We start from the raw sequence: 12727 nt of genomic DNA on the forward strand, positions 1-12727 counted from the left end.
GCTAATGCTAAAGAAGTGCTTTGAACTTTGGACAGGAGGTTTTGTTTTCTAATTTATTGCGTTATTATTTACAGCATCCATGTGGCTGTCACAAGACAACTTGTTAGCAGTCAATCCTTTCTTTCCAACAAAAGGATCCCAAGTCTCAGGGTTGTCAGGCTTGGTGACTTTACCATCCAAGCACTGGCCAGCTCAGGACAGGGCTGTTCATTGAAATGCCTTTTCAAGGTAGTCATGCCACACAGCTCAGAATGCTTTGCCTCTGTTTTGTGGGGTCTTGAAGTCAGAGTTTAACAACTCTCTTTATTCTGCTGAATTCTTTTATTTCAAATGAATACAAGTCTTTGAAGGAATGACTGTACTAATAAGCCTGCAGCCTTTGTAGGATTGGTATACGTTTCAGAGAATGTTATGTTTAGGGAAGGGTTGATACCTATATAGTGTATGAAAATTGATTTTGGTTTATTATTTATTATTTCTGAAATTTTTTCAGTGGCTATAGTGTAATATGTAGAAAAAGGGTTTTGTTTGTTTTGATCCAGTATTTTCCTTACTGTTTTTTCAAATGTAAAGTTCTAAACATTGATTTTGAGTTGAAATTTTCACTTTGGATTTTGGCCTCCAAACTATGAAGTACATAAAATGGCAATAAGAAAAAGAACGCTCTGTGTATTTTGAACAGTGTGTATGTGTGATCCCAGTGGCTGCCTTCTATCTTGGAAACAGAAAGAATGAGACAATGAATGTCTGCAGTTTGTGCTTCCTGCCTGGCACGTGGGCAGCACAGCAGCAGGCGGCAGCGAGCACCCTACAGAGGGTGTTTAGAGCCACAGGGGAGCACAGCAGGCTTTCCAGAAGCACCTCAGCATCTCTACGTGGTCACACGTCCCTCAGCACTTCAGGAGAAGGTCTGCTTGTCTGCACAATTGAATTAACACAGCAACACTAATTTGTAGGCTAACTTAACGTATAATTCTCTCATTCTTAAATGTGAAAAGCAACGATTTAAAATGTGAAAGTATTCAAGACAGAGTAAACTTAAAGGCAAACTCTTCTTAAACATTCCATTCAAATTTCAGAGAAATGGAAATAAGATCTGAGAGCGTTGCTTCATATTACACAGAATCTCATGTACTTAATGTAAGTTTTTTGTTATTAAGTTTATTTTAATGTTGATTTTTAATTGTTTTCCTTTAGTTTCTGTGATATATAATAGTTAGGAAGGCAGCTGGTCATTTTGTTGAGCATTGGCACGTTCCTGACCTTTCTGTAGTATAGAGGCCCTCTGAATATTTTTATTGTTTTGTAATTGCAAAGCAAGGTTTCTTTTAGTGAGTGGAGAAGCAGTAAATAGTAACATTATTTAATACTAACAGGAACTGTGTTTACAGTGTAGCAGACGTTGCTTTCAGGGCTTTAGCTGATTTACTACCAGCACCTGACTCCACCAACAATAGTCCCAAGGCACAGAAAGTTAAATAAGCACACCCCAGTCCCATGCCTTGTTAAGACGTAAAGCTGGAACTCAAGCCCAGTAGGGCAGTCTGATGACAGAGCACAAGTGCTCCTGCCCTCTGACCTGCCTTGTGACTCTGGGTTGTAGATTCTCCTACTATGCTCACCTCTTACAATACTGTATCAACAAAGTACTGAACCTTCTTTTTCAGAAGACACAGTTAGTTATGAGGGTGATTGAGTTTCCCTTGGAATAAATTCATTAACCTTTGTAAAGAGATAAATTAGAGTTAGCTCTCTGGAATGAAGTTTATTTTTTTCATCCTGAAATTTTCTTTTTCCTAAAGTATTTCTTCCAAAAATATACATCTCTGTAGATGCAGTTTAGATAACTGAATATCTATCAGGTTGAAGTGTCCTGTTTCAGCATAGTTGATATGCAGTGGCTTTTTCAGTGTTCAGAGTTTTAGGATTTGATGGCATTCAGACTAAAGTAAGTGCTTTATAAGTAATGTCTTTCTTATTTCATTTGATCGTTACAAGGAAATATTTCTGTTCTAATGGTCACTCAGTAGAGAAGTTCATGTGTGGTTTCATTGCTTTTGCTTCTAGGGTAGCATGGGCAGTATTACTTGCATCGCTTGGAAAGGGGATACATTAGTACTTGGAGATATGGATGGAAATCTAAACTTCTGGGATTTGAAAGGCCGAGTATCCAGGTAGGAGCCAAGAGAAGTCTTTGTTCAGATAGAAACTTAGAGTTGTAAATAGGACCAATAAACTAGAGCTTTGAGTCCCTTGGTACCTAAACTTTGGAGGAAGATTGGTCATGACCCAGGCTCTGGTCAGTCACAGTAGATACTGATCTGCAGACAACTATGCAGAAACCCTGGGATCTTGCTCCAGCAGGTATTAATGGTAGACCTACCTGTCACATGTGGCTCCTAAGAATGTAAAGTGATTCTCCCATTCTCACACCTGATCAGAAATAGTGAACATACTGAGAGTATTTCATTTCATGTTAGTGATTTTATTTCTTTGTCCTCAGAGGAATACCTACACACAGAAGTTGGGTGAGAAAGATTCGTTTTGCACCCGGCAAAGGAAATCAGAAGTTAATAGCAATGTATAATGATGGCGCTGAAGTGTGGGATACTAAAGAGGTAGGCCCAGCCCTGTGGCCTGGCAGTAAACCAAAGGAAGCTTTCAGCCATGGGAACTGATTCTGTTTGCCACTTTTTCTGAAAATGGAATAATAAGTATGTCCAGCTTCTTATAAAAATTACTTGTTGGAGAATTTTGCTCTCAGAATATTTCTGTTGGAAGTGAGACAGCATGACAGATTGATTGATTAACTTTTTAAGTGTTGTCAGTGTGATTGAGGCTGATGGAGTGCAGTCTACATGTGGGAGACGAGTGCCAGAGGCTATTCATTTGCAGACATAGTCTGGGCCTCTGCCACACAACCCCTGACCGTTTAATCCAGAATGGTAAACAACTTTATTTTCTGTCAATCATTTTTACAGGTTCAGATGGTGAGTAGTTTAAGAAGTGGAAGAAATGTGACCTTTCGTATTTTGGATGTGGACTGGTGCACATCAGATAAGGTGATCTTGGCATCTGATGATGGGTGCATCAGAGTCCTGGAGATGTCAATGAAGTCTACGTGTTTTAGAATGGATGAGCAGGAGTTAATAGGTAAGAAAGTCATACTCCTGAGAGGATGCTTGTTGTCACAGGCTCTGATTATCTAGAGAGAGGGAGACTGCTGTTTCATTTCATAGGACTCTTGGGAAGATGTGCATCTAATGACTTTTCAGTAATAAGCTTTATATGTCCTGCATTGTGGATCAGTGGAGATCCACTCTGTGAATCATGTGATCAAGCAGAGCTAAACTAGGGGATTGCAGTATCTTGCTCCTTTCTTGTGTGGTTGCTTTGGGTTTGTTTTGTTTTTTTATAAGAACAAAAAAATGTAGTAAAAAAAAAATTCTGCATGCATGACTTGATTTTCCTAAAGAATAAATAAGATTGCAAGCATATCCATCCATCCATCCATCCATCCATCCATCCATCCATCCATCCATCAGTTTAAAGGGCAGTTCCCATCTGTTGGAGTGAGGTTCATCTTGAGAATGCTCTTTCAGAGAGCAACAGTGGTTCTGATCCTAACTGGAGTAGACCAGGACTTCCAGCTCCATGTGTCCTCTAGGCATGTCCTCCACGCACATTCCTAGCTCTCTGACTTGTAGAAAACTTCTTGAGCGCCATGTTTATTCTTTTACTGACTCAACTCAGACTTGCCTGTGCTCTGCAGAGTCAGTTACTCTTGGACACTTGAGAGACTGAGGCTTTGTAAGCTGCCCTCACTTCATGAGGTGCTGGGGTCGCTGCCGCACTGCTGCTGGTGTTGTTGAGGTAGCCGCTGCACAGCTGCTGGCATTGGTGGCTCCTGTTACACGGCTACTGGTGTTGGTGGGGTCACTGCCGTATGGCTCTGGTGTTGTGGTGTGCTTGTACCTTCCATGTGCTGTGTTTTACTTCTTGTCATCCCCTGACCCAGCACACTGCACTATGACACTAGCACGTCTCTGTAGCTGGGACTGTCACCAGATGAAGTCGAAGCTTCTTGTTGCATTTCCATACTTGATCTTGAGTCATCTGTCAGCTCTGCAGAGATGTCAGGACCTCCTCACCAAGGGAAAAAAGCAGAAACACACACTTTAAACTTGGCCCGCTGAGGAAATTGAGGGAATATTAGGGGTGATATCTAAAAATTACAAAACAAAATAGTTACAACTTCTGTTAAGAAGTAGATACAGTCCTAGTCCTTGGAAATTTTTTTTTCACCTTTTATTTAAAAAGACTCTGAAAAGCTCTGTCATCACTTTAATGTATTCTAAATGAAACTGACTACAGAACTGGAGTCCATCATATTAACCTTGTATGTTGTACTCATTATACTTGAACTTTTACTAATATTAGGAAGAAAAAAATTACATCAGTTTAGTCTCTAGTGTTACAGTCTCAGCCAGTAAAGTGAATTTTAAACTAGTGATGTGGAAGGGTCGTGCTGGGCACCAGCTTCCCAGGGAGGGTACAGAAAGGAGCCTTTCCTAGGCTGTAAGTGTGTTTGCCTTCTTTCTTTCATCACACTACTGTATCACCAGCTACAAGGCTCTAGGTTTTAAAAAAGAATATAATTATCAGGATATTTAGGGAATAACTAATGACCTTTGTGAGTAGCATTTTAGGTGCTTTATTGAATCAGCAGAAAAATTCTCAGGTGTAAAAACATAGTAGCAGAAACATTTCTCAGCTTTTCTGACCCTCAAGTTGAAAAGCTTGAGCACTGTATTCATCTCCAATTTAATTTTTATTTGACACATAGAATCATGTTTGCTAAAGCAACATGGCTTCATAGAAGCATAATGAGCCATGTGTGTTGCTTTAAATTTTCTAGAAATAACATCTTATGAACTAAAAAGAGATAAGGTTGATTTTTTAATGAATATTTTATTTAATTTAAATATATTAAAATATTATTTCAAATATAATCTTTATAAATAGTTAACGACGATATTTTTGCCTTTTTAAGCACTAAGTCTTTCTTTAAGATTTTTGGTAGTTTATCTTTATTGCAAAGTAAACTGGGATAGTTATAATATAGAGAACAGCTTTTCAGCAGAAATATTTGAGCCCTGTTTAGATTTTATAACATTTTATGTGAGCAGCAGCTATGTGTATCTGAGTCACTCTAGATCTACTTAGTCCCCTCCCTCATCTCCTCCCAATCCCTTCTCCAAGTTCACTGATAGGGGAGGTCCTACTTCTTTCCATCTGACCCTAGCCTATCAGGTCTTATCAGGACTGGCTGCATTGTCTTCCTCTGTGGCCTGATAAGGCTGTCCCCGCCTCAGAGCCAGCCACTGAGTTCATGTCAGAGACAGTCCCTCTTTCCCTAACTAGGGAATGCTGTTCCCCTTACTAGGGCACCCACTTGGAGACTGAGCTGCCATGGGCTACATCTGTGCAGGCATTCTAGGTTATCTCCATGAATGGTCCTTGGTTGAAGTATCAGTCTCAGAAAGACCCCTTTGCCCAGATATTTTGGTTCTGTTGCTCTCCTTGTAGAGCTCCTGTTCTCTCCAGGTCTTTCTATCTCCCCTTTCTTTCATAAGATTCACTGTACTCTGCCCAGAGTTTGGCTATGAGTCTCAGCATCAGCCTTAATACCCTGTTGGGTGGAATCTTCCAGAGGCCCTCTAGAATCTGGAAACAACCCAGATGTCCCTAATTGAGGAATGGATACATAAATTGTGGTACATTTACACAATGGAATACCGCTCAGCAATTAAAAACAAGGAAATCATAAAGTTTGCAGGCAAATGGTAGGAACTAGAAAAGATCATCCTGAGTGAGGTATCCCAGAAGCAGAAAGACACACATGGTATATACTCACTTACAAGTGGATATTAGACATATAATATAAGATGAATATACTAAAATCTGTACACCTAAAGAAGCTAAGCAAGAAGGAGGATCCTGGGTAAGATGCTCAGTCCTCATTCAGAAAGGCAAATGGGATAGACATCAGAAGAGGAAGAAAACGGAACATTTGACCCATATTTAGGTAATTGTGTGTGTTCAAGGGACAGGGAAGAAAGGCTCCATAGGAGCTGGAGGTTACTGGGGAGTAAAAGCCAGTAGGCGCCTAGACACTAAGTCAAAGGTGGGGAGCCCAGTGGAGAGAGATGCTGAATGTAGCTGCCAGGTAGTAGGGCCTTTGATCCTGTTTCTCTCTACTGGAATATGTTCAAAACAGCCAACTCTTATTTGTTCTGCAGTGTCCGAATAAGCAACTGCTGCATGTTGGGGGCCGAGGGTAAGAGCCATGCCTATAGGAAATTATCCCATAGCCCAGAACACTTCAACAAAGAATTCTTGGGAATGCCACAGGTCAGAGGACACCCAATCCCTTCATCAGCAAACTTCTAATAGGTAGATGGACCATGTTAGATTAATAGTCTCAGAAAAACAGGTCTGTGGAACAGGCATTGCAGGTGAATGTAGTTGTTTTTAATAGTTTTTAAATGAGCATATTGGTATATGTTGAGTCATATTGAGTCTTTTATTCAGTAGTATAGAGCTTTGTACCATTCCAGATACTTTAAAAAGGAGAGCAAGAGTGCACTACTCAAACAAGTGTAGCGAATCTCTGCTCTGGAGTACGCAACTGGCTGCATCAGGTTTAGGCATTGCCCTCTGCTGACTGCCCTATAAAAAGTCTGTAGCTTTTGTTGAGGTTCATTTTTTTGAGAAGTACTCCTTTGCTGTCTAGAGCCTGTGTGGTGCCCATACCTCCTTGTTCCAAGGGCCTCCCTTGCCTTGAAAGCCTTCTTACTACATCAGCCTTGGAATGGGCGATATTCTTTGGACATTTCTCACATGTAAGTAACTTCATTTTTTTTTTTATTTGCATAATTTATTTGAGGTTGAAGGACACTCATGAAAATTAGCTATGGCTCACAGTCCAGAGCTTAAAAGGAATGAAGCCTTAGAACCAACCAAGCAAAGAGAGATGCTAAAAGGATTCCTATTCTACTCCCATTTTCACTACTGTGTGGGTCCTCTATGGAAGAAGGGGTCAGTGAGGCCTTGTGAGTTCATAGGGTGCTTTTAGGACTGGGTGATGGTCACACAGGGGGGCATGGTGATAGAGGAAAAGGATGAATGTGCAGAGGGCCAAGAGATGCTGGAGGTTCAGGGCCAGTCCTAATTCCTAAACTGTGGAATGTGGAGTGTGTTTATAAAATCAGTGCCTGCCTCACTGGACAAAAAAAAAAAAAAAAAAAAATCGGGGACACATTAGCAATTACTAATTCAATATGCAGTTAACTGCACGCACTGTATGTCAGTGTACAGGTTGGTGTGGGGTGAGTTTTATTGTTATTGTTAAGGCAGTTAAGTATTGCCTGAAAACTGTCGTGGCCATTCTACAGGGCAGAAGAACACATCACTAGTCATTGTTCATTGTAGGTTCTTTGTTACAAGTAGTCTAAACCTGTTCTTAGAGTCAGCTAACCAGTTTTGTCCACTTTTGGATATTTGTTGCTCATTTTCTTGTTGTATTCAATAAGACAAACATAGCCATGAAAAAGGTCAGCAAGTCTCAGACACACTGTCGTTACTTTGATCTGTAGCCAAAATTTTAACCAGAGGGTATAAAATGGTTATTTCTATATTAATACAACTTTTTTCAGTAAAGAACTATATGGCGTTAAATGCAGAGACAATGAATGATTCAAACCTTTTTTCTGCACAGTGATTATCCAGAAAATGAAGAAATAAAGACTCTCCTTCAAGAACAGTTGAATGCGTTATCTAAGTAAGCACTCTGTATTTCATTAAAGATAAGAACATGGGAAAGACACACATTAATTTGACCTTTAAGACGGAAAAAGTTATTTTCCTAAGTGTTAATGGCTCACAGAGAGACCATCTGTTGATATATGCTTGTTCCTTTCTGTAGTCCTATTTGCTAGAAGGACCACTTTAGTCATTATAGGGACAGAGCATTAGTCTCTACCCATTTCCCGACTCTCAAATGGCTGTGCTCAGACAAGACCAAAAGAAGCTTTGTGTAGTGAGGCTCCATTGTGAATTCCTCACGGAGCTATGCTAAAGAACACAGGCGACTCTGAAACAGCCTGTGCCAGGTGCCGGGAGTGCACAATTCTGGCTAAGAAATTGATGTTTCTTAGAGCCATGAGCATTTAAAAATAAATACTGAGAATTATATTACATGGGGGTGCAGATGAAGTTTGTGGTAAAATATGGCACATTTTTGAAATCTAGACTCTGCCACATATAATAATAACGATGTTTAACAAGTTGTAGTGCTTGGTTAATGGCAATTTCAAGATAATTATTCACTTTTCTTTAATTTTCGAAGATTAACATTTGTCTTTAACTGGGAAAATGTAGACTTTAAGAATAATGTCAATAGTGGCATCTCTACTCTTGTAGTCAAGCAAAGTATTGCAAGACTACAAAGTCCTGGCCCCTAGTGCTCAGTGCGGTTGACAGCATCCTTCCACTTGTGAAGTTAGGAGCCAAGACAAAGTAACCACTCTTAGAAATTCTGAACTTGTATTGTTACATCTCTTTATTTTTTGTTTGGTTGGAAATGTTTATCCTTCCTCCATCTGGGTTCCTGTCTGCAGTGACATAAAGAAACTCCTGGTTGATCCTGAATTCACTCTCTTGCAGAGGTGCCTGCTGGTTTCCAGGTAATGCTTTCTGACATGTCAAGTGTAAGAGAATTTCTAGTTAACTTCTTTTATTGAGGCTTTGTAAAAATTACAAGTGAACATGTTTTAAAATCTAAGTGCCTCCTTTAGATTGGACTTACAGTCCATTTTAAGAGTAAATACAAACCAGGAAATCAAGTTACATCTTAAATGAGATCTGGGCTTTCTGTGCTATACCAACTTCCACCTATAGGCAGATTTTAAATTGTGAGCCTCAGACTATGTATTTATAAACATGCTGATGAGTTACCTTTAACAGCAATAAGCTGTACATCTTGATGCTCAGCAGAGTCACTTAAAATGAAGATATTTCCCTCCATGTTCCAGAGAATAAGTAGCAGATTATTTTTGACCCTTTATTGGAAGCTCTTACTGTGAAGCTGATGCCCAAACACAATACTACTAGCAAACCAGGCCCATAGAGCTGTGGCGTGTGAAGGGGTCTGTGTGGTCAGGCTTTGTGCTGCTGGGAACCCAGTAACCAGGCTCATGCTTTTCCTGGTGGACTCTGAAGTGGAACACTGTGTTCCTGGTATTGAGACCACTCAAGGCAGCCTGATCAGGCCCAAGAGAGTGGATTCATGGAGGCTTTGCTTTCCTCCTTCCCAGGCTTTATGGCGATGAGTCAGAGCTGCACTTCTGGACAGTGGCAGCCCACTACCTGCACAGCTTGTCCCAAGCCAAGTCTGGGGACACAGTGGTAGCCAAAGAAGGTGCTCCTCGGGACAGGCCGAACAACCCACTGGATATCTGCTACGACGTGCTCTGTGAGAACACCTATTTCCAGGTGCTGCAGCTTTCTAGAACAAAGACTTTCACAGATATCTCCTTCATATTGAGGTTGTCCTGAGTGTCTTAAATTTGGGAAACTTTTAACCCAAATTAAAGTCCACATCCTAGAAATAAGTGTTAAGGGATGTTTGTATGAGAAAGGTCTGAGTCTCTGAAAGTTTGGAAACTCTTAAGTTTTTAATGCACATAAAATTATTATTAAAATAGTCTTAATTTTATCTTAAATTTTAACTTGGAAGGCTCATTTTAATTTACTCACTTCAATTTTCAATAAATCTTAATTTTTTTTACTTGACTTAAAAAGTTTGATGGGCTAGACTAAATCAATCAGTCTTTTTCTTTGTTTCTTTCTTTTTTCCTTCTCTTCTTTCTTCTTTCCTACTTTAGAAATTTCAACTAGAAAGAGTTAATCTACAGGAAGTAAAACGGTCAACTTATGATCACACACGGAAATGCACAGACCAGCTTCTGCTCTTGGGCCAGGTATGTCAGTTTTGGTGCTTCCTGGAGTTGTTAGTTGATCAAGATTTCAGAGCATTGTTACACACACAAACACTTACAGATCCATGTGCATGTGCTCACTTGAATGCATGGCCTTTGCTCACACTCAGCCTTTCTTTAACACTCTCAGAGCTTGTTAGGCCCGTGCCTATGGCTAGCTTACTGCAGCTGCAGCTTCTGTAACACACAGAGCAGCTGTTAGTTTTGTTTTGCTGCACGGGGTTGTGCAGAGCCAAAGTAGGCAGTCCCCAGCAGCTATACCAGGCCGGATTTTATGCTTGCCTTAGAGACAAAATGCAGTGCTTCCGTTAGTTTGTGTGTGTTGATAAAACATCCAGGAGCATGTTTTGAAAGTGTTACCTGTGGGCTGTGGATTTTGACGTGCCGCATTACAAATTTCTCTTGGAAGGAAATGTTCTTGTAACTAGAGGAGATGTTTCTCTTACTAGACAGACAGAGCTGTGCAGCTGCTGTTGGAAACGAGTGCAGATAACCAGCACTATTACTGTGACTCCCTGAAAGCTTGCTTGGTCACCACTGTCACCTCTTCAGGCCCTTCTCAGAGCACAATTAAGCTGGTGGCAACCAATATGATTGCCAATGGCAAGTTGGCAGGTAAGGCACATGTTAACTGCATCTGTCAGTGCTGGGTTGGGCTGTTGAAGACATGTCTCTTTATATATGCTACAGAAAACTAGTGCTGCTTATAGGATGAACGCAGTCACATATGTGGAGCTTACTTTAAACATAAACAATGATTTCAGTGACAGTAGGCATAGGTCCTACAGTTTTGAGCGAGGTGTGCCTTCCTGATTCATGCTCTAGGGTGTGTTTATACTTACTACCCTGGTTGCTTGAGAGGTAACATTGTAGATCTCTGTTTTGTTGTTGTTTTTCCGAGACAGGGTTTCTCTGTGTAGCCTTGGCTGTTCTGGACTTGCTTGGTAGACCAGGCTGGCCTCGAACTCACAGAGATCTGCCTGCCTCTGCCTCCCTGAGTGCTGGGATTAAAGGCATGTGCTACCACTCCTGGTTATAGAGCTCTGTTCTAATATTTTATTTTAAAATTCAGTAGAGCACCTTCCTATTAGGTCCAGGTTGAATACTCATTATTTGAGATAATTAAGTACAAGACTAAAGTCTAACATGGTTTTACTTTTCAATGATTTGTTAAAGAGAGCACTGCAGGGTCATATGAGGGGCCTGTTCTTCTGTATTCCAGAGGGCGTTCAGTTACTCTGCCTGATAGACAAAGCTGCAGACGCCTGCCGCTACCTGCAGACATATGGCGAGTGGAATCGGGCAGCATGGCTTGCAAAGGTAAGCATTTCCAGTAGGTGTCCTCTCTTTTCCTTTGAAGCTGGTCGACATTTGCTTACTTGCAGTTCCACCTCTGATTGCATTTTTGCTGCTGCTCCTTATTGGAAGACAGCTTGCCTTGGTAGCAGTCAAGTGAAAGCACCTGACTCCTCTGTGCCTGGGGCTGATGGCAGTTTGTGATAAACAGCCTCTGGGTTGAATAACAAAGCAAAGCCTGGCTGCTTGTTTCACAGAGGCACACTTTACTTTGCTTCTCTGTAGTGTGCAGGATGTTTCTATTCTAACATGAACAACCCTTTTCTCAGGTTAGGTTAAATTCTGAAGAATGTGCAGATGTTTTGAAGCGGTGGGTTGACCACCTTTGTTCTCCACAAGTCAATCAGAAGTCCAAGGCCCTCCTGGTCCTCCTCTCTCTGGGTTGCTTTGTCAGTGTGGCAGAGACGCTTTACAGGTATGTCATGTGTGCCCTGGCCACTCAGGCTATGCTGGGTGAGCCACTTACTTCAGAGTGTCTCGTACTGTGATGGAGGAGGTGGTACTCAGTTGTGATGTGAAAAGAGAATGATACAGTAATGGCTTGTGAAGAAGAACCTAAAGCAGGATAGAGGTATCTTTGCTCATTAGTTATTTATTCTAGAATCTAATATATGCCAAACCCAAAGGGTATATATTTTAAGAATACAGAAGTCTATAGACAGTTAAGAAAGAGTCTTCCTTGATAGAGTGGCTGAGCAAAAGGCTTGAGGGCTGTAAGAGGTAGATATGGCACGGTGGAGTGAACATCTCACTCTGGCAGGAGACTGACTCACTGAACACTAGAGGCAGCAAGAGAGATGACAAATCTGACAGATGACTTACTAACTCTTGGCAGTGTGTGCATAACTCAGAAAAGTAGGTGGGCCTGGATTACAGTGGTTTAGAGTACTCAGCACTAGTGAAGCTTGTACTTGAAGAAGTCTGCTCTCCTCTCCTTTATAGAGCAGGGCTTAGAGTAGAGGGCTATTGGCGCGACTAATGGAGCACTCCATTTCCACAAGAAATGTGTACAGAGCTCCAGACAGAAATGCTTGCTTGGTTCCACCCACCTATGAAAGATCTTGAGAACTGACTTAATTTGTTTGTTATTTATTTTTGAGAACTAACTCATTTTTGTTCTGTTGATCAGCATGAGGTACTTCGATAGAGCTGCCTTGTTTGTGGAAGCCTGTCTTAAGTATGGTGCATTTGAAATCAGTGAGGACACAGATATCCTTTGCAAGGACATTTGTGCTCAGTGGGGAAAAGGTAACATGAGTGAGGTATATTATATTATATTATATTATATTATATTATATTATATTATATTA

The 12727-nt window shown here is 40.8% G+C and overlaps 1 protein-coding gene across 1 annotated transcript in view; it reads left to right on the forward strand.

Annotated features, from left to right (window-relative positions):
* Nucleotides 1-12727, forward strand: part of Wdr11 (WD repeat domain 11) — a 43670-nt gene that overhangs the window by 28870 nt on the left and 2073 nt on the right. Inside the window, exons 17-28 of the mRNA XM_055608869.1 lie at nucleotides 2068-2174; nucleotides 2504-2618; nucleotides 2982-3153; nucleotides 6797-6905; nucleotides 7781-7843; nucleotides 8682-8747; nucleotides 9378-9555; nucleotides 9948-10043; nucleotides 10511-10676; nucleotides 11284-11381; nucleotides 11687-11832; nucleotides 12547-12626. Of these exons, the coding sequence (XP_055464844.1) occupies nucleotides 2068-2174; nucleotides 2504-2618; nucleotides 2982-3153; nucleotides 6797-6905; nucleotides 7781-7843; nucleotides 8682-8747; nucleotides 9378-9555; nucleotides 9948-10043; nucleotides 10511-10676; nucleotides 11284-11381; nucleotides 11687-11832; nucleotides 12547-12626 (1396 nt within the window). The remainder of the gene's footprint in view (nucleotides 1-2067; nucleotides 2175-2503; nucleotides 2619-2981; nucleotides 3154-6796; nucleotides 6906-7780; nucleotides 7844-8681; nucleotides 8748-9377; nucleotides 9556-9947; nucleotides 10044-10510; nucleotides 10677-11283; nucleotides 11382-11686; nucleotides 11833-12546; nucleotides 12627-12727) is intronic.

Source organism: Psammomys obesus, unplaced genomic scaffold (genome assembly GCF_907164565.1).
Source record: "Psammomys obesus unplaced genomic scaffold, mPsaObe1.curated_primary_1811, whole genome shotgun sequence".
Classification (NCBI taxonomy): domain Eukaryota; kingdom Metazoa; phylum Chordata; class Mammalia; order Rodentia; family Muridae; genus Psammomys; species Psammomys obesus.